This window comes from Pelodiscus sinensis, chromosome 7 (assembly GCF_049634645.1).
Source record: "Pelodiscus sinensis isolate JC-2024 chromosome 7, ASM4963464v1, whole genome shotgun sequence".
Taxonomy (NCBI): Eukaryota; Metazoa; Chordata; order Testudines; family Trionychidae; genus Pelodiscus; species Pelodiscus sinensis.
Window position 1 is genome coordinate 32,793,650 of NC_134717.1, and position 22,516 is coordinate 32,816,165.

The window sequence follows — 22,516 nt, forward strand, 5'->3', positions numbered from 1 at the left end:
GAGGGAAGTGAGGTGTGGGAGAATAAAACTGAGCTCTGGAGAAATGTTTGGCTAGAGTTTCCCCTACAATATGTACCAGTTCCGACTTACATACAAATTCAACTTAAGAACAAACCTACAGTCCCTATCTTGTACGTAACCCGGGGACTGCCTGTACTCCATCTTTATGTAATAAATTTTGCTTCTACTGTCTCATGTACTAGCTATATTCAGTGTCAAATAGGAAAAACATGTTTAAATACACAAATCCAATATCAATGACATTTTAAATCAATTTGGGTTTTTGTAAAATGCTATTTGATTAACTCCCTACTTGTATTCTAGTATTCACACCCAAATGTTTTACATATATTATGAAGATACAAGCAATAATGGTGTTGGAGGCCCTTTTAGACATCTGGATTCTCTAGTTAGTTATCTAAAAAACTAATTTTTATACATAATCAGAATATGATTATGCAAAATGTACTGCTTACTATAAGTAGTTCTATCACTTTCTTATCTATAGCATGAATGTCAAACATACTGCTTAAGCATTTTGGTCCTGATAAACCTGGAATTTTTTGCATTATTTGTATAAGATGTCAGAAAACACAAATGAATTATGTGAAGAAAAAAACCTGGGGGCAGAACGTTGCAAAGGTTTATAAATGACTATGAATTTTCTCCATTATTAGTACACAATGGTTTCTATTTTTTCTTGTTCTACATATAGGGAAGTATTCTAGTATATCAACATGCATACTTGTGTCTGGCAACTGTTGCAAAATGCTGACTTAATAGTGATCCCACAGTAGGGTCCTTCAGATGACAAGTCAATTGATAAGTCATAGGAAAAGACCAATGTTCTGTCTCAGGGCCTGAACATGTGAAGTGTTATGTACTCTCAACTTGCAATTAAATTAATGGGTGCTGAGAGGGCTCAGCAGCTTATTTGTGTCACCTGCCACTTCACAGGATTGGGCCTTGAATGAAGTTAATGGCAATTTTGCCTGAGGAAGCCCTACTTGAACTTGGTCAAACTGATACCCCTTAAACACTTAATTTATCTGGAATTAGTCAAAAGAAGTAACTAGTCAATGCCAACATTTTCCCTTCATTGCCACACAAAAGTATCCCAAATAAAAAGCTTTCCCCTATAATTACAATACTATATAAATTTGGTAATACCATTATATATGGTGACATTGAGTTTGTCAATGTATTGCAGGTATGCATATTTCTAAAAATTTGTTGGTTAAGCATTCATAATAAAGCAGATTTTCTACAAGTTCTTCTTCCCTAAACCAGGACTTTCTACTCTGGCAACATCCGTGGTCCTGTGGCAAAGAGGTCCATGGGGTCAGGTGTCCACAGAAGCCCCAGCCAGAGCTGTCGGTAGGGGGCCAAAGCCTGGCCTCAAAAGCCACACAGCTAGGCCAGAGGCAATTGAAATTGAAGTATCAGACGAAGTGGGTCTTTGCCCACGAAAGCTTATGCTCCTACACTTCAGTTAGTCTATAAGGTGCCACAGGACTCCTTGCCGCTTTTGAAATTGAAGTGAAATTGACAGCAGGGAGGGGCTATGGGTGTCGGTAGCAGGGGACCTCCCCTATCCCACAAATTCCCTTGTTCAGGACTGGTCAGATCCTACGAATGCTGGACCAAGGAGGTTCAGCCTGTATAACAAAACCTGCAATTAGCTGAAAGTTGCCCTGTTTGGGTTTTTATTACAGGGAAATGGCTTATGAAATTTTCAGCAAATAGGAGTTAAGCTTTAACCTAGCCTGTCTGGACTGATTTATAGTTTAAGAATGACACGATACATTTGGTGGTTTTACAGAATTTTAGTTCCAAAACCAGCAAACCTGTAAATCTTCTGAGTTTCACCTTAAGTTTCTGTGTTCTTTTGCACCCAAGTGTTTCAGTAATATGAGGAGGCGGAAGCAAACCCAGGATGAAAGGTACATGGTACTTTATGCTATATAGCACTGTCCATAGCAATGCCCCATTTAAGAGACACTATTAAAAGGAAGTGGTGGTTTCTCCATCTCTTCACCTCTTCAATTCAAGACTGAATGCCTTTCTGGAAGATATGTTTTAGCCAAACAAGTTGGCTGTGTCTAGACTGGCCAGTTTTTCCGGAAAAATCAGCCGTTTTTCCAGAAAAACTTGCCAGCTGTCTACACTGGCTGCTTGAATTTCCGCAAAAGCACTGACTTCCTACTGTCTGAAATCAGTGCTTCTTGAGGAAATACTATTCTGCTCCCGTTCAGGCAAAAGTCCCTTTTGCGCAAAGCTTTTGCGCAAAAGGGCCAGTGTAGACAGCTCAGATTTGTTTTCTGCAAAAAAAGCCCCAATTGCGAAAATGGTGATCGGGGCTTTTTTGTGGAAAAGCACGTCTAGATTGGCACCGACGCTTTTCCGCAAAAAGTGCTTTTGCGGAAAAGCGTCCGTGCCAATCTAGACGCTCTTTTCCGCAAATGCTTTTAACGGAAAACTTTTCCGTTAAAAGCATGTGCGGTAAATCATGCCAGTCTAGACGTAGCTGTTATGTTTTAGTTACACAAATTTTTGGGCTGAATTCTGGGGGAAGAGTGAAATCTAATAAGTTATAATACACAAGAGATGAAGCAAGTGGATATCCTTTCTGTCCTTATGTTCTATGGCAGTGGTTTTCAAACTATGGGTCACAACTCAGTACTGGGTCACTCAATGTCAGATACTGGGTGCCATAGGGTGACCAGTGACTAGTGGGGGTGCTATGGCAGCCTTCCTGCCTATGCTGGCACTGCAGACCACATGTATCCCAGAAGCAGCCAGGAACCCTGAACACTGGGTCATGAGAAAAAAAAAGAATAGCAGGGTAAAAATTTTTATCTGAAATAAATATACTCTTTGATTATCACTTATATGAGAATGATGGAGTTGACACACTAACAATGTAAAATTACTACATTTATTTTCATACTGTATATCTCTATCAAACTTTTGTCTGTCAACAGTTATATCAACTTTGTTTTTAAAGGTGAATGGAAAAAGATGCTTAGGATATCAAATCTGTAGCAGACTCTACTTAAATGTAAGATTACAGATGAGTACACTCATACATGAAGTAGCTGAAAATATTTTTTCAATACCTGTATTATTCTTCTCTTGCAACACTTGATAGCATCCCTACCAGTTACCCAAGCCAACATATGACATGCAGATTGCTGCTCTATTTTGGTGTTTTCCAAGTTGTCAGCAATTCTGGATGAAGCACTGAAGTCAGAACTCAGGTAGTGGAGAATCAAAAACATTTCAATTCATCTTAAAGGTTAACATTACCTTTGCTATGCAGGCAGGACAAAACCAGTCACCCTCTGGAATAGTAGTGATCTTGGGTCGATGGCAGTATGTATGACAGCCTTTGTCACAGCCGTCACAAAGAAGCAGAAGTTCCTCATTATCTCCCTTTCGACATATTTGGCAGTACTACAAAACATGAAAAATCACTTTAATTCAACAAACTTCCCTTAAAAATGTTCCTGAAATGTAGTAATATATACACCATATATTTAGTATTAGAAGGGCATGTCTACGTCTACAAAAATAACAAGGTGAGCGTCTGTGGTGTTTTAGATGCTGCTCGTATTTACTAGAACTGGAAGCACTGGCTGTTGGGAATCTGGAAGCATAGGAAACAGGAAAGAGAGGGGAGGAGATGGGCCAGGCCTGAGTGAGAGCAGCTGCAGCTTTGTAAAGAGGTTTCACCTTTGAAAAATAAAGGCCTGTTGAAGTTTGTTACTACCTTGCTTGCACGATACAACAGTGTCCACACTACCAAACCTGTTATTTTAAAATAAAGGGCTTGTTATTTCAAAATAGTTATTGCAAGAGTTTTTATTTCTAAATATTTTTTTTCAAAATAACCTGGTAGTGTGTAAGCTGAAGATATTTTCCATATCATCTTACCTACATACCGTAGCCACAGCTATACATGAGTATACAGCTATGTATTTATAGAATTCTCTCTTCCCCCATCCATATATACTGCATTAATAGGTTGTGATTGCACTGAGATATCTGCATGGCATGTACAGTGTGAGGAATTAAGCAGAAGCAAAATGCTTACACACTTGAAAAACACATCTGCATGTAACACTGATATCAAAGCATACAAAGCAATGAATACTTTTCATATTTGATTAAATGCTGAAGTGAAACAGAGGTATTGGATAGCCACCAAAGCCACTGGTAGCACACACAGAATCGTAGAACTGGAAGGGACTTTGAGAAGTCATATACTCTAGTTCCCTGCACTCATGGCAGGACTAAGTATTATCTAAAAGAATTTACTATCCCAAAGGACTCTCTCCCCTCTCATATCCTATGACAGACGTCACAATCAATGAGAATGCTCTTGCTATCTGTCCCCAGGGCTGAAATCCTAGGGGAATTGTTAGATCTCTCCGTTCTACAATTTTCACTCTTATAACCTGTCAGTGTCAAGCTCAACAGCCTTCAAGATACAGCAAGACTTCTGTTTAATCTCTCTCTAGGTTTTTCATCTGGTTCTATAGCTAGTGGAGAATATACTGTTTGCAGATAGGGCACAACCTGATGGGAACTGACCATTGTTGTGGCTAGGCATTGGCTAATAATTGTTATTTTTTCATTGTGTAGGAAATGTAATCAATTTTAATTCTACATAAAAACAAGTTCACACATAACAGAGGACATGACCAAAATTATTAATTAAAACATCATCATGAACATTAGAACTATTGTGCGAAAAGGAAGAGAGGTGCAAAATCATAATGAAAACCATGTTTTCTTCCCTTGCAAATGCTGTATGTTAGTCTTTTCTGACTCTAGGTTGGTCTTATATTGAGTATATGGCTAAGCGCTTTGTTTCAGAAATAAGTAAGTTTAAAAGTAGGCCAGTAATATTACAATTATTTAATCAAGTGAGCAGTGTAGAAAAAGAATGAGACAATATCACTAAGGTTTATGGGGCAAAACAGCTGAAATGTCTCTTCTGCATATGTTAATTACAAGATCTGTTGTGTTAAGATGATTTATAGCACTGTATTACATAATTATAACTATTTTAGAAAAAATAATCAGGGCCTGGTCCAAATCCCATGAAAATCACTGGGGAAAATGTAGTAGTCTTTGCGTGACCTCCTAAATTAACTTAATATTAGCACTAACACAATTCTAAATCATTATTAATTTTCTCACAGACACCAGGAAATCAAGATGCCCTTATATCTCTGCAGTTATTCCCCCTTGCAATGTGTGTGTGTGTGTAGTAAGTCCATTATAAAACGGCACACCAACAATTGGATATAGAACTGACAACAACAATACAGCATTAAAAAAGACTAATGGCATGTTTTAGTGGTTGGTTAGTACAAGTCTAAGATGCATGCAGCTTTGTGTGTTCAGCTGCACATGGTGCGGATACATGGAAAAAACACCCTTAATTAGACATCTGACTTACATTTTAAAAACAGAAATTTTAGTATTTTTATTTTCCGTGAAAGGTATACTACTTCTCCAAATCTCCTAATGTGGAATAGGCCTTTAAAGTGACTGAAGTCCCCCTCAGGGTGACTGAAGGGACGTAGTCTATGGTCTTTGTATAGGCCATGAAAATGACTCCTTGCTTTCTCAACTGGACCCAACACAAACATATCCAAATCAATACCAACTGACCTGCAACTTAGGGATTCTGATTTCATTGCTAATCATATTTGACACTCTTTCTAGACTGCTACAAAATCTCAGTATTTGTTCTAGGGCAGGGATGGCCAAACTGTGGTTCACGAGTCACATGTGGCTCTTTTACCATTAAAGTGTGGCTTCACAGAGTCTGTATACCCCTCCCTCCCTCTCCATCTATCAAATTTGGGGTCAAAGGAGCTCAAGACTTCTGCCTTGCAGCAGGATGTTGAAATAGGAGCTTCTGTCCATTGTGGAGAGTGATCTCAGAGCCTTAGCCACTCAGGGTATGCCTGGGCTCTCAAACTTCTAAAGATTCCTGTACATAGCTCACAAGGTCAGTAAATTTTGTCAGCCCAGGACATACTTGGGAAATAAGGAAAATGCTGAGGTAAAGTATTTATTTAGCTAAGGCAATACTGGAAAGTTTTTATATGACTGTTGTATATTATTCAGAATGTAACTTTTATTCATGCCTTTGCGTTCAGTGTCATGAGGTATTAATATCCTTCACAAATATATTATACAGGCAGTCCCCGACTTACATGGATCCGACTTACGTGGGATCCCTAGATACGAACGGGGTGAGGCAACTCCCGCACATGCGCAGCAGCATTCCCGGGGCTCGCTCACCTGGGTCCTAGGATCCTCCTCCTCCTCGGGCCGGCTCTGACTGGGGTCCCGCAGAGCTGCCGGGCAGAGGAAAAGTGCCTCCCCACGCCCGCTGCCCCCCCCAACCCCCTGCCAGCAACAGGCTTCCCCCTCCCCTGAGCAACAGGCTGCCGAACAGACAAAAGCAGCCTCTCTGCCCCTCCTCCCCTCTATACATGCCGGGCTCCCGGAGCGCAGCAGCATCCCCGGGGCTCGCTCACCTGGGTCCTAGAATCCACCTCCTCCTCCTCTTCGGCTGGCTCCAACTGGCCTCTGCCTGCAGCAGCTGGCCACAGGGACAGGGATCCCGCAGAGCTGCGGGGCAGAGGAAAAGTGCCTCCCCACGCCCGCTGCCCCCCCCCCCCCGCGGCCTCGCATCCTGCACGCCTTCCCCCCTCCCTCCCTGCCAGCAACAGGCTGCCCCCTCCCCTGAGCAACAGGCTGCTGAACAGCAGACAAAAGCAGCCTCTCCGCCCCTCCTCCCCCTATACATGCTGGGCTCCCTGGGCAAACAAAGACTCCACCAAAACAAACAAAGTGCTGGCCTCATTGTGTTAGCAAAAAAAGGACCCTCCTCCTAGAACCCTGGGTGGTGTGTGGAAAAAAGCTATTAGCTCAAAGCATGGTGCAGAGCTGTTTGGTATTTGATGAGTTACTCCTTTAGTCCTGAGTTTGTCACAGGGACAGAAATAGATGTGAAATCTTCTGAACAGGGGAACAGACAGCAAAACAAACATTAGAGGGGAGTTAACCTTTCCCTATGCTATCCAAAACTAAAAAAAATGTTTGGCTAGAGTTTCCCCTACAATATGTACCAGTTCCGACTTACATACAAATTCAACTTAAGAACAAACCTACAGTCCCTATCTTGTACGTAACCCGGGGACTGCCTGTACAGGCAAGCAGACAATTTGTCTAGCTTTGCTGGAAATGTATTAAATTAAGTGCTGGACATCATGGCATATGTAGGAAAAACTTGGCATTGAAAAGGAGCTAGTCAATAGAGAGTTAAAGTACATTACTGTCAGTTTTAAAATACTGTAAATGAAGAGCTATTATAATACAGCCGGTCCCCGAGTAGCGAACGGTCGACTTAAACCGTTCACAGTTACGACCAAAGCTGTCGTAAATGGCGGACCCCAAGTTACGAACGCGATCCATGCTTACGAACAGCATGGTTGCGTGTAACTCTATGGGGTCCGACTTATGAACGAACCGAGTTACGACCAATTGCTTGGTCCGTAACCAATTCGTAAGTCAGGAAGAGGCTGTAAGCTTATTTAGTTTTAAAACATTTTCGATGTTACTAAATACAGTTTAAGCTTTGTTATCCAGAACTCTGTTAACCATCATTGCCCCCAGCCACAATGCCACCATGTCTTCAGGCAAAAGTGCCTGACTCCTGTCCGTCCAGTCAGCTTTTGGGAGGCTTCTGACAGCCGGCACTGCCAGCTGACATAATCAGCAGGTGCCTCCTTCCACATCAGCCTGCCTTAAGTTGCATGGAACTGAATCTGCAAGTAGGGGATGAGGGAAGAGCAATAAACTTTGTTATCTAGCACACTGAATTAATTTGCTTCCCCCATGAGTGTTGGATAACAAAGCTTTTGCTATACAATCAACTTTACATTAAATGAGTTGCAGTTTGATAACCTTTGGTTGTACTATGCAGACATTGCTTAGAGAAATTCTGTGACTTCAAAAAAGCTCTGATACTGAGCCAGATGTGTTTATATTTTTATAAAATAGTTATTTAGAGAGGGGTTCAGAAAAGGGCAACAAAAATTATTAGGGGTTTGGAATAGGTCCCATATGAAGAGAGATGAAAAAGACTTGGACTTTTCAGCTTAAAAAAGAGGAGACTAAAGAGGGATGTGATAGAGGTCTATAAAATCATGAATGGTGTGGAAACAGTGAATAAGGAAAAGTTATTTACTTATTCCCACAATATAAGAACTAGGGGATATGAAATGAAATTAATAGGCAGCAGGTTTAAAACAAACAAAAGGAAGTTTTTCTTTATTCAGTGCACAGTCAACCTGTGGAACTCCTTGTCAGAGAATGTAGTGAAGACAAGGACTTTAACAGAGTTCAAAGAAGAGCTAGACAGATTCATGGAGGTTAGGTCCATCAATGCCTATTAGCCATTTTCGGTAGGAATGGGGATCCTAGCCTCTGTCTGTCTGGAAATGGGTGACAGGAGAGGGATCACATGAGGATTACCTGTTGTGTTCCCGCCCTCTGGGGCATTTGGTATTGGCCAATGCTGGCAGATAGGATACTGAGCTGGATGGACCTTTGGACTGACCCCGTATGACCATTATTATGTTCTTCGGCAATGGATCAACTGGAGATGGAGCCAAGTGTTTGAATGACTGTTATAACCACTTGGACCTCTCTGAAACTGTCACACTTTTAAAATAGGAAAGACTTAATTGTAATTTTTATGATAACATATAATTTTATATGTACATTTTATATATACAACATTAATATATATTTTATACTAATTTATATATTAACACATATCCACTATAAACATATCATTTACATTCATATAAACTCTCAGTCAACAACTGAATTAAACAAGTGAGTTGTACATGCAATTATTTTAGAGCACAAACATATTTTTCATTAGACATCTGTCTGTTGGGAAAGAGAAGAAATGACAGTAGCCATGAACATAGAACATGGAACTTCCATTAACTTCAGCTGCTAGCTGCCATTCCAAATCCATTAACATAGATATTGTTTTGGTGAATATTGTGGGAAGATATTGAGATGGTGGGTGTTTTAGACTATTCATTTGCTTTGTTTTCTCTAGTCCAAAGTTAATAGATCTAAAAATATGAGTGGAAAACACTAAAAAAAACCCCCAAAGTGCAATTTTTAAAACCCCACATTTCCTGTGCAATTCAACGCATAAACCCCTTTCAGAAAAAACTGTCAATTAAACTATGCCTCGTGCTCACAGTACCAAATTAGACTTTAAGCTACTTTTGTGGGGGTTTTTGGCTACCCTCATGGTATCCATAATCCTTTGATAGGATCATAAAGCCTTATGAACATAGTTTATGTATATAAATTATCCTTTAAAGTTCTATCTAGAAATACAAGGCATATATAATGGGTAGACATGGGTTATTACCTGTATTCTTGATGGTTTAAAATTGAGGGGGAAAGGCTAATAATTTTTAAAAAAATGCTTTTGCCAGTACCCAACATATTACGCTGACAATATTGAAGCACAAAGTCAGATTATAAAGCAATAGTGAGCTAGTTTTAACAACAATCGAAGATCTTTACAAGTTAATATTTCAATATTAAATACTTCCTTTGATGAATGGTATGCCAGCCTTAAAACTTAATTTTCAGAAATTTGAGGTTCAAAAGGGCCATGCAAATTTTTACACATGCATTTGCATGCCTTTTTATATGTGAAATTAACACAGTTCTACTTGTTAAATGGGCATGTGTATGACGAGATGGATATTACAACCCGTTTGCTTATATCTTTGCCCAGTTTGCATGCAGTCATAAGTGGGCATGTAAAGAAGCTACACACATTTGTGAACACCTCAACTTTCTGAAAAATCAAGTTTTTAATTATAGTACGTGACAATGAATCTTCATGAAGCTAATATGACAGATATGTAATTTTCAGAAATATGGTGTCCTCCATCAAAGAGGAATGGAACTGCCTATTTAAAACCTGAATGTTAATTGCAAAGAATAATTGACATCTTAAAGAAAGCAACCAGTAGACAGGTTTTCTATTATAGGAAATTTCACAATGTTGACTTTGGCAAAAGTAAAATCTGTACAACTTATGTTCATAAGTGCACTAAGTACACTTTGCAGTAAGTTTTAGAAGAGGTAAGAGATACATTATTAATCACAGTATATTAAAGTGGGGAAAGAAGATACAGCAAATTGTTTAGTTAGAAGTAATTCTTAAATGAAAAACACTTACAACTTTCATAATAGATTTTTCCCATGCTATGGATTTCTGTAACTGCTGAATGCACAGAGCTACTTGAGCAGCACTGCGAGCTTCTGACAATGCCCGTCTCCATACCCTGAGCCCTGGAGCAATATCCTCTTCAATTCTGCATTAAAATATAGAGAAATTAAGTAGGTCACATCCATGTTTGCTGATCTCTGAACATGGAACAATCATTATCACATTGAAAGCCAAGCAATGACGAAACGTACACAGCCAATAAGTATAAGGTTTAAGCAACTAAATTTGATGTAGTGCACAGACTGTGGCTACGTGCCTCAAAGCTTACTCACAACCAGTTAAATGTAAGGTAATTTGCAGGATTATCAACATACATAACAAAAAATCTTTACAAAGCACCATGCAGAATAACATGATCCATCTGGATCACAGACATACAAGAAGATACATAGATAACAGGCAATAGAAAATAGGCTCCAATTAGCAAAGAAGCACAATAATTTTTCAAGTTAATCTCAATAACCTACCCGTCACCATCACCACTAATGGATGGTGCAGGAGCAGGGACAGTAACTGTGCCCACATTATCCAGTTTGATCTGAATGGTGGTACTTAAGGGGCTCTTCAGATACCTTCGCTCTATGTTCCGCTCCAAGTCAGCAAGCCTGGTTACAGCTATATCTAGAGGGTTGTCACTCTTCCGCTCTAGAGCACTGGTATTGCTTTCTTCTCCTCCAGCACATTCTCCATCATGCTTCTTATATAATTTAGTAATAGACTTATGTTCATAATATACCAGGTCTTCCCTCTCCGATGCAGGCTCTGGACACATCCAGCCCTATATTTAGTAGAGAGGTTTACATACTTGTTTGGTACTGTAACTGGATAAGTTTGTGAATAATGGAATTTTGTATTGTATTAACCTAAAAAAAATCAGGTACTGTCTTAAGCACGTCAGTAGTTAGTAATCAGTTCCTGTCTTTTCTTAACTACTTAGATCATTTAAAGAAAAGATCTCCAAATATAAGAATATTCAACGTGTCAGCAGAGTGGTCCCTCAGCAATAGCATTCTTCTTCAGAGACCTCTAGAAGCACCAAGTTCCATTAGTTTCTATGGGCACACATTCACAACAGATTTCTTATCCTGACTGGTCCCAGAAGGCAACGCACATGCGACCAATGACATGGAAATAACATCCAACTCTCCACTCTACTCCCTCCCAAAACATCAGATACAGATTGCAGACAGACAAATGAGCTGAATTTATAATAATCTTGCATAATTCCGAGATTGTAATGGTGACCAGCAAGTCCTGAGGTGCTTCAGACTCACAATTCATGTGGTATGCAGTTCCTCTTATGATAAAGTATATTCCATAATTCCACCTCCCCCCTCAAAAAAGTTATAATGCTCTTTTATTTATTTTAAGGAACCAAACAACCAACCAAACAAAAAAACCCACAACACATACACATACAATGGCAGCACAAAGTCCTACATCAAAATGCATAGGCTAGCACATACACATCCAATCTTTGCAGTTAAAAACTGGTCAGTCATCACCCAAAATGACACTATTCCCACCACAATGAAAGGTATAGGGGCTTTGTGTGCAGTAGGGATGTTAACAAATGTAAATGTGTAACTGCTGAAATTTTCAGCAGTTACACATTTACACACAGGGGGCTGATATGAGCACCGGCTCCCTGCCTGCTCTCCCCAACTCCCCATGCTGCTTCTTCTGATACAGAGGCAGCAGATGGGGACAGGTGGCTTCGTGGGAACCAGTATGCAAGGGGAGCTGGCTTGAAAGCCAGTTCCCTGTGAACTCTGGCTCCTGCCCCCTCCCCACTGCCTCTGTGGCTCCCACCTCCCCACCCCTGCTGCTTCTGATACAGAGGCAGTGGAGGGAGAATGGGGTTGCATGTAACCGTTCGGGTTAGCCAATGAGCTGAGGCTTATCAGCTAACCATGTACTAGTGTGCAGGTAAGGGAATATCCTGGGGGCTGCCATTCTGAGGGGGCCTTTATCCAAAGATTTAACTGTAATAAAAATAATACTGTAACCTACTTTTTCTTTTGTATGTGAAATAGAAAGAGAAAGGCAAAAATCATTCCTGTTTCTGTGATACAAATATAGTGAAATTACATTTGATTTGTTCCATTTAATATATTTAATTCTATATAATTAATGAGAAGGCAGTTATCCCTAACAGTAAAAGAATGACAAATATTGTTTTAAATTCTTTTAACTTTAACTAACTAATTTTTAACTAATTTTTGAAGAGCTATTTTACAGAAAGACAGTTTTACCTTAACTTGCAAACTGGCTGATACAACTCTCCTTTCTAGGTCTTCCACCTGTTGAAGAATAGCCATATCCATCTCCATTGCTTGCTCTTCTACTGACCAGTTCTCCACAACATCTCGAGTTACCTGGTTTTCCTCATTTTCATTTATTTCAATAATTGCAACTGTATTTGGGAGTCAAAATTGTATTATTTGATTTTAATTAACAATAACTCAAAAAGATTATTTACCTGTTACTTCAGAAAAGTGGTTATAGTTGTTATATGAACATACTCTTAATTTTGTATTCATCTTGTCATACATTTGCTTAAAGAATTGCACATTGAGTATGCACTGCAGTACGTAGTACTGTGAAGAGTTTAGGCAGGTTGAAAAGATTGACATATAACTCAGACAGGTCACCAGGGCTATATTTCTTATGATGGAGTCTCTCCAATTACAGAACTACCCCATATCAAGAGGGTAAAAGGGGTCTTAAAAATACATTTGATCCCTTCCTCCCTGGTTGCAAGTTCAGTGTTGAAGACAGTAACCTTTTTCCACAAAAAAAAACATACTTAGCTAAGTGAACTAATTATTAGATATTAGCCTTGTGGGGGAGCCTGGACAGCCCTGCCTTGACAATAAATAGCGATGTCTGCTTTTAATACAGTACGGATCCCTAAAAAGCAAAACCCAGGCCTGTCTCAAATCTGGTGCACGTAGCATGCAGGCATGGTTTAGGAGGGAGAAGCTGAGAGAGGCAGGAATGTTTTGAATAGGGTTGCAAGGTGTCCAGTTTTAAACCGGACAGTCTGGTATTTGAGGGTTCTGTATGGGGAAAAAATTAAGAAAATACCGGACATATAAAATGTCCGGTATTTTCTAATTAGGTACGTTTTATTATCATTAAGAATATTAGTACCTAGTTGCAAACTGCCTGGCTGGTAGACACGCTACCAGCCAGGCAGTATGCAACTACGCGAGGGCAGGAGGGAGGGAATCCCCAGGCCGGACTCGCTTGTGCTTCGCCAAGACAGCGCGCAGGACGGGTAGCGCCCCAACATCTGCATGCGCCTGGGCCAGTCCTGCTCCCCACCAGCCAATTCTCTCCCCCTGCTCCCACCCCAGCCAATCCTCACCCCCACCCGATATCCCCCGGCAAGCCCCGCTCCCCCCAACCAGCCCTGCTTCCCGCTGGCCGGTTCTCCCCACCCCCTCCTCCCCATCTCCCCTGGCCATCTCCGTTCCCCCTGAACCCCTCCTGGCCAGATCTGCTTCCTGCCGGCCAGTCTCCTCCCCCCCGATCCCCTCCCCCGATCTCCCCTGCTGCCCTGACCTTACATTCCCCCCACTCCTCCAGCCCTGCTTCCCACCAGCCGGTTTCCCCACACACACGCATCTTCCTGGCCAGTGTCGTCCCCCCATCTGAGATCAAGTGTGTCCGGTATTTTTTTTGAAGCCACCTGGTAACCCTAGTTTTGAATAATAATGCGGATTAAGCGTGGTACGCGAGACTACGTCACGAACACATGACAATCAACCTTGTACTGGTACTTCTGTTTCTGATAAGCAAAAACTACAGAGTCAGCCATGACTGTGAACTATGCACATAGTTTAGGCAACATCCTGAGTAGCAGGATGTATCCTAAATAGGGCATTGGGCATTGTAGGTATCCTACACAATATGTAATCAATTGATAAATATTATTAGAACGACCAAGTCTCACTTTGCTATGAAATGGAGTAAGAAGAATCGGGCAGAATTGACCCACAGGTCCTGCTCGATGTAACTAAAAGTAAATAGGCCCTTCACACCAGCAATCCCAGTGCATGGCGTTCTGATGCATGGGAATCAATGGCACCAAGACTTCCTGCCTGGTACTATAGGTAGCATTAGGGTGAAGTATAAGTGAACTAGGCTTTATTATTGTATTATAGTAGATCTTCTATTAATTGTTTTTGCATTGCTTTGTGCTATATTAATTGCTTTATAATTTATGGTATTTAAGATTTAAATTGTATAGTAATTGTTTTTAAGGCTTGTAAAATGTAAACAACCATATTAACTGCTTAAAGACTGCAATACATAAGAAAGTGATTACGTTTCACTGGAGTGTCCTGGTTTCCCTTGGATCTAAAATAAATTGAACCACACAATAGGCCTGAAGCAAAAACTCACATCTGAACATCCCGAGTGAGTCCAGATTAGACGTTTTCAAACAAATATACCTTAGATTTGCCTCTACTTATTATCCTTACGCCAATCAAACTTTCATATCAGTTACATACCATCTTTATTCTTGATGCAGGCCAAAGTAATGTAATCCATGTGCTTTTGTATTTGTTTCTGTAAGGCCTTCTCTCTTATTCCCCTGAGATGTAGAACTTTAAGCAAAGCTTTTAGGTCATCTGGGTCAATAATTCTCCACCAGCCAAACTGCATTTCTGAATCAAGATAAGTTTGTAAATCTTTTACAAACACTTTAATACAAGAAACACTATTACAATCAGATTTATTTTAAGAGACCATGCAAACAAGTGTTCTGATAGCACAGCAGCATCACAGGAACTTGACATTTAGATGGTTCTGGCACATTACTGCATTATGCTTACCTTCTGGTATAGGTTTTGGGATAGGATAATCTACTGGCTTGGCTACTTCAACTCCTGTAGAGGGAGCAGAAGCTGTTTTTTCAGTTTGTGGCACCGGTGATTCACTTTTACTTGTAGGAACGTTGGGTGTCAAAAATGAATTACTGTTTCCTTCTGATAATGCTAACCCTGATCCAACACTAGGTAAGGGAGATGAAAATGGAAGGTTTGAAGTAAGAACTCCTGTAGGCCATCCACAAAATTGAAGTCCCATTATAGGTAATCCAGTCTTCATGTGCTGTATCAAAAATATTTTTTAAAATTACTATTAATTCTATTACTAGTGTGGAGCATCCAGAAACCTGGATTAGGATTAATGAACCATTGTTCTAGGCATAATAAAAGCATAAAAAAGGCCTTCATCCCTGCCTTGGAGAGTTTAATAATCTAAAATGATCATTTGTAATCCTTAACAATGTATGGTAAATATTTAGAAAACAACTGCTTTTGATTACCACATTTTTGAAAATTGCTATTTGTATTTATCTTGTTTTCATTCACTTGCCAACTACCAATTGTCAAATTCTTTATACAAATATAAATGATCTGAAATATTACACACACCCAAAACCTCACTAATTTTTCCTTTAAAATCCCCGTTTTCTAATTTACCAATCTAAATCTTTTTAGCAAATTGAAATGTTTTTACATTGCTGAGTACAGTACTAAGAATGAGCTTCATTTAACAATAGAGCTTATAAAAAATACAAGGAAGAAAGGTACAATAAGATACAAAAAAAGGCATTGATCAGCTCCATGGGGAAATTTTGCCTGAGTAAGGACTCCGAGATCAAACACCTTAGATTGTAATTAAGTACCAACCTGAATAGATGATAATGCAAAAGGATTTATTCCCATAGGACTCTGTACAGAGGTTGAAGTAATATGAGAAGATGGGACTGGTGAAGGTGATTTTGAAGAAGGGTTTGAATGCAGAGTTAATGAAGCAGCAGCAGCTGGTGTATCTGAATGAGTAACTGAAGTATCATCACAAGGTACTCTTGGTAAAAGGCTGAACCACTGTCTACTCTTTTCTGTAAGAGTCTTTAACAATTGGTCATTTGGAATTAATGGAGAATTGTAAAATTTCCCTGGCCCACTTGCAATGGGATTAAAAAGATTATTAGAATCTGATTTTTCAGAGCTACTTTGTAATATAGTTGGCTGAAGGCTGCAAAGAGAGTTTTTGGAGTTATTTTGATAAGATAATGTGCACCCATTTGCTGCACTGCCATTAGGTTTCTGGGACATAATGTCAGATTCAGGTGGCATCTTTGCTACCTCCAAGAGTTTGCTTAGCTTTGAAAAAGATCCAGGCTTTTGTAGGAACAAATTAGTGTTGTCTTTTTCTTTAATATCTTCTTTCTGCTCACAATGACTTGTATTCATGAAATTTAATTTTTCTTCTGAGGTCTCAAACATCTCTTCTTTGATATGTATGCTTTCTGCTTTTTTTAATTTCTCCTTTTCTTTTGCAATTTCTTCTAGACCTGGAAATTTGAAAAAATGGTAAATTTAAAATAGAACAGAAGAACCATCTAACTTAGAACATACCTGCAATCAGGTTTTAGATAAAGAATAACTTTATCAGTTACTTCCATGTGCTCTAGACTGCCATATACTCTATGAAACTGTCTCTAAGCTCCCCAAAACATTTTGTAGAAGTGCACACAGCACTCAAATATACTTTTCAGCATACCCTCATGTGGAAGAAATTTCGCAGCCAATTCTAAACAGCATGGAAAGAGTGTTGTGAGCAAGACATGAGAAGTCATTCTTCCGCTCTACTCTGAACTGTTTAGGCCTCAGTTGGAGTACAGGCAGTCCCCGACTTACGCGGATCCGACTTATGTCGGATCCGCAGTTACGAACGGGGCTTCCCCGGAGTACACGGACTGCGGGACCTCGCGGTCCCGCCGCCCATGTACTCCGGGCGAGAAAAGCTGCTCCACGTCTCCCTGGTCTGCAGACCAGGAAGACGCGGAGCAAAGACGCTGCCCGAGGCCCCCCCCCCCCCCCCCGCAGCTTTGCAAAGCCTGGGGAAGCCGGCAGCGGAGCAGCCCAGGCGCGCCTGGGTTGCCCCTCTGCCCGAGCCCCCCCGTGGCTTTGCAAAGCCGCGGGGAAAGCCGGCAGCGGGACAGCCCAGACGCCCCGCGGCTGTCCCGCTGCCGGCGTCTTCAGAGGCTTTGCTCCCCGTCTCCCTGGTCTGCTGGTCTCCAGCAGATTAGGGAGACTGGGAGCAAAGCCGTGGAGGATCCAGGCGGCGGGACCGCGGTGCGTCTCGGTCCGCCGCCCGCGACTTCCTGGTCTGCTGGGGTGGGGGGGGGCGCAGCTAGTACGCCCCTCCCCCCCAGCAGACTAGGCTTTTCTCCGGATGCCTGTGGCAGAGCAGCTGGGGCGCTGCCGGTTGGTCCTGCAGCGCCGCTCTGGGAGCTACTGGACCAACCCAGCAGCACCCCAGCTGCTCTGGTCCTGATTCAGCCGCTGCTGGTCAGTTTCAGCAGCGGCTGAATCAGGACGCCTGGGGCAGAGCAGCTGGGGTGCTGCTGGGTTGCTCCAGTAGCGCCGAGGAGCAGCGCTACTGGAGCAACCCAGCAGCACCCCAGCTGCTCTGCCCCAGGCGTCCCCAAGTCAGCCGCTGCTGAAACTGACCAGCGCTGACTACAGGAAGCCCGAGGCAGAGTTGCTCTGCCCCGGGCTTCCAGGAATCAGCTGCTGATCTGTTTCAGCAGCAGCTGACTTGGGGACGCTTGGGGTTCTTAAGTTGATTCTGTATGTAAGTCAGAACTGGCGGTCAGTTTCAGCAGCGGCTGAATCTGGACGCCAGTTCCAACTTACATACAGATTCAACTTAAGAACAAACCTACAGTCCCTATCTTGTACATAACCCGGGGACTGCCTGTACTGTGTCCAGTTCTGGGCACATTTCAAGAAAGATGTGGAAAAACTGGAGAAGGCCCAGAGAAGAGCAACAAAAATTATTAAGGCCTAGAAAACATGAGCTATGAGGGAAGACCGAAAGAACTGGGCTTGTTTAGTTTAGAAAAAAGAAGACTGAGGGAACATGATAGCAGCTTTCAAATACTTAAAAGGATGTTACGAGGAAGAGGAAGAAAAATTATTCTCCTTTGCATCTGATGATAGGGCAAGAAACAAGGGGCTTAAATTGTAGCAAGGGTGCTTTAGGTTGGACAATAGGGGGGAAAAACATCCTGTCTGGGTGATTAAACACTGGAATAAATTGCCTAGCGAGGTTGTGGAATCTCCATCTCTGGAAATATTTAAGAACAGTTTGGATTATCTATCAGGGATGATCTAGACAGTGCTTGGTCCTGCCGTATATGCAGGGGACTGGACCTGATGATCTCTCAAGGTCCCTTCCAGTTCTAGTATTCTAAGATTCTATGATTATACAGAAATACCTTCTCGTAGTGTTGTAATCTGCATTACTCTCAGACATCTAGGCTTACTATTATTATTATTATTAATAATAATAATTCTAAATATTTACATGCATCTAGACTTGGGGATAATTTAATAAAAACAAAACAAATTGTGGGAACTTTATAGCTAATAAATACCTATCACAACCAGAACACTCTATTTAAGTTTTAATAAAACAGACTTTAAATGTCTCCTGGTAGGAAATTCAGGTCAGAAAAGAAAGGGTCACATAAAAACGTGTTATGGGTTAGTAAAGAAATTATTGTTGTAGCAGAGAACTGAAAAGGTAGTATTCTTACTGTATAACAATCATGTTCCATTGTATTTCACACTGTATGCGTAATCTCTAAACATAAAACATTCTGAGTATCTGCATAAACCCAGAGAGAATTAAAATAGACAAAAATAAATGATTCTTCATACATTCGTAGTCAACCTGCAGAATTAATATAGAATTTTCTGCCACGGAAAATATAGTTTAGGAACACTGAAGTATTTCATATGCAGCTACAATAGGATATTATTTTTTTGTTTCAAGGGATAAACTAACCAACTGACAATCAGAAAATCTCCCCTTAACCTCAGCGAAGAGCACTGCACAAATAACAAGTCTACCGCAGTTACTTCTCGAAGGCAACAGGCCATTTATTGGAGACAGAGATAATACACTAGATGCATAGGCAGTATACTCTTCTACGGCACTTTCTAGGATTACTCCTTTATGGCACTGACCTTCACCACTTTCCATGCCTTCCACAAAAATACCCCCACACTGGGGTAGAATCCAATACCGCCGTCTATAACGATCCTGACCGAACATCATTGATCGTAAAGAGTGAGAGGCTTCAAATAACTTTCTTCTGTATTGGCCTTGCTGCTGTTTAAAAAAAAATAGAGGGAGGGGCATTTTAAATTCAGTTGGAAGAAAATCAATTGTTACAGTATAAAATATCTGTTTGAGCAAGGCCAATTGGTAGCTCTATGGTCACATAAGCATAGTTTTCCAGACACTTTACTCAGGATATTTCACATAATCCTCGTCAAATAGTAAGTTTAGGCCCTCTTTGATATTTCCTAGTTTTATCAGCTCCACTGTAAGGACTCAGTCTGTGGCAGTACGTTCTCTATTTTAATGCCACCATTCAGAGGACAAGAGAATCTGTGATTTCACTGCACTGGCACAGCCAAAACCCTATCTATTATGCAATACACAAAATGGTGTACGGAGTGCTGAAGCTAGGCAGAGCAGCATGAGATTTTGTAGCCCCAATGAGAAACTAATGAATATTTCAATTTTTTTAGAGAACTGAGTTCACTAATATCTGAAGATAAAGCCTATATTCAAGCAAAGAAAGTACTTTTGGGGAGGAGCGCAGTACTCTAACAGGATTTTAATTAGTTTATCAATTCCTTAGTCTGCTAAACAGGCAAATACTGGAAGCAGTGTACAAGTCCCAGAACTGGCAACTAGGAGCAGTAGACCAGTGGTTCTCAACCTTTTTGAGAATACGGATCCCTTTTCAATCTATTACAAATTTATAGACCCTCCCCCCCAAACAATATAGCTGTGCCTGCAGCCTGCAAGTCCCTCAGCCTGTGCTGCTTCCCAAAAAGCAGCAACATAGGCTGCACGTCTTTCAACCTGCATTGCTGCCCGCAGCTCGGGACTAAAGGATGTGCACGAGAGAGGCTCTGTACATTTATTTTAATTTCTATTTTAAACTTTCCACCGACCCCCTACAGTACCATCACAGACCACCAGAGGTCTGCGGACCATAGGTTGGGAATCACCGCAGCACACAAAAATGACAAAGCATAGAAGGATTTTATTTCTTAAACAAATAGACATGCTATAGTATTCCAATTAGCCAAATTTCCCCCATTTTATTCTCCTTATCTACTAACCTGTTTCCCTTTCTTTACTGACTTCCATTATTGAAACACCCTATTCTATTGTACTTCTCAAAAACTTATGCACCCATTCAGAAACCAAATAAGTAACTAATCAAGTCTATGAAGCTTTGAGCCATATTCTAGGCAACTGGCTGTTTCAGAATTCAAGAATGGTCTTCACCATTGCAAGGTTCAGAACAAATCTGACCTGTCTTCCTCACCAAAGAGTACCCTATAAATCAGAGGTGGCCAACCAATTTAACAGAGAGCTGAAACAGCGGTGGAAAAAACACAAAGAGTTGCACCAGAATTGTTGAGCAAAAAAAGAGAAAGCTTCCCCTCTCCTCCCCCATTATCAAGCCAAAAAAAAAAAAAAAAGAGGCTGCCCCTTTAAGAAACAAGCTTAGGCTTTTTGGTCATATCAGGCTCTTGTCGATGGCCGCTATCTTGGGCACCATTTTTAATCACCACCCCAGTGAGCACAGGGAGCTGGAGGTTGAGCGGGGACCATTAAGGGTGGAGCAGCTTCACAAGCTGCAATTTTGGGGGAGAAGAGCTGCATGCAGCTTGCGAGCTGGCCACCCCTGCTATAAATCCTACAAATTTATAGAGGGATTGATACTGTGCAGCTTTATTGCAAATTTCTTTGTATACATCACCTCTACTCTATTTTTCTTGCGTCTCCTCAACACAGTGCTTTTAATAGTCCATAGTATTTCTACAGACAATGACAGCTCTTACTCGAGAAATCTTACAGAAGTATATTCACATTTAACCTTAATTTTATTGCTCCAGCCTCTGGAAAACATAAGTCTATTAATACTACATCTCAAGCTTTAATTGCTGGTGACAAGGTCTATTAGCACCACATGTGCTTCATTTAAAAGCAAAGAACAGAGTTAACTGGTCTCCCCTCTACAATGCCTGGGAACCAGGTTCTGAAGGTCAACCAATAGCAGAAGAGAACAGCTCACATTTGAAAGAGAAAACACCATTCAGAGAAGAAGAATCACATAGAGGACAAGCAGGGCTCAATATATTAATGTAGATGGAATACATGGCTTAAAATTTTTAACATGAGACTGCGACTGTCCAACATTAAGCAATTTTAAATAAGGTTGAGGGTTTCATCCTGCTTAGTACATGGCAATCACATGATTGAAAATATTTTCACCTCTCATTAAAGGTACAAAAGAAAATAAGGGGAAACAGCTCTCGCATTTGTAAAGTAAACCATTAAATAAATCTTTCATTTTAACAACAATCCTTCTTCCCTCTTTCTTTAGGAGAAAAGAGTTTTCAGAAAGGGGGGAAAAACCCAGTCTTTTAGATGGTATCAAAGAGGGTAACAACTATCCTCTGGGGGACAAGACAAGAAGTTAGTTGAGACAGGCTAGAATTGTTATTGTTGCTCTTATTAAGGTCCAATCCCATTTCCTAAGCAGACAAACACACAAAAGGAGAGAGAGAACAGAAATGCAAAGACAGAAAATGCATCTTATGCCTCTGATGCCCACTTTCTGTGGTGTTGAGGATTTATCTGGAGCTGGCAGAGGCAGTGATCTCATCTGAGTAGGTGTCTCTGGTTAGGTCTTGCCAAGACATCTCTCAGGATCAGGATGATGAAGGCATGGGCCCCACCATATGATGAGAGTGGTAGTCGTTATGGTGATGAAGCTTGTGCCAACTGCCAATTTTCCTCCTTAAAGTATTTTTTCTCCCCAAAAAGGAAATAATGGGTACAATCGCCCCTTACCTCATTATATTTGTCCACATAATTGCACCTAAATTTCCAGCATACCAATTCAGGTTCATTGAGCTTTGATTCCACATTTTTCTCATTTGGCAAGCATTATCTTAACACGGTCCTTGAATTCTGTCATTAGGCCTTTTTGTTTAGACTGTGTCCCCCTTTTGCAACTTTTCC

The 22,516-nt window shown here is 40.9% G+C and overlaps 1 protein-coding gene across 27 annotated transcripts in view; it reads right to left on the bottom strand.

Moving 5' to 3' along the window:
• Positions 1-22,516, bottom strand: part of BAZ2B (bromodomain adjacent to zinc finger domain 2B) — a 337,721-nt gene that overhangs the window by 22,150 nt on the left and 293,055 nt on the right. For 22 of the 27 annotated variants that reach the window (XM_075933462.1, XM_075933451.1, XM_075933455.1 and 19 more), the window contains 8 exons: positions 19,429-19,573; positions 16,075-16,742; positions 15,214-15,490; positions 14,890-15,045; positions 12,622-12,782; positions 10,834-11,144; positions 10,316-10,451; positions 3,310-3,456 (listed from right to left, as the gene is read on the bottom strand). In XM_075933462.1, coding sequence (XP_075789577.1) covers positions 3,310-3,456; positions 10,316-10,451; positions 10,834-11,144; positions 12,622-12,782; positions 14,890-15,045; positions 15,214-15,490; positions 16,075-16,742; positions 19,429-19,573 — 2,001 coding nt within the window. The remainder of the gene's footprint in view (positions 1-3,309; positions 3,457-10,315; positions 10,452-10,833; positions 11,145-12,621; positions 12,783-14,889; positions 15,046-15,213; positions 15,491-16,074; positions 16,743-19,428; positions 19,574-22,516) is intronic. The other 5 variants (XM_075933467.1, XM_075933470.1, XM_075933473.1 and 2 more) reach the window with 2 other exon arrangements.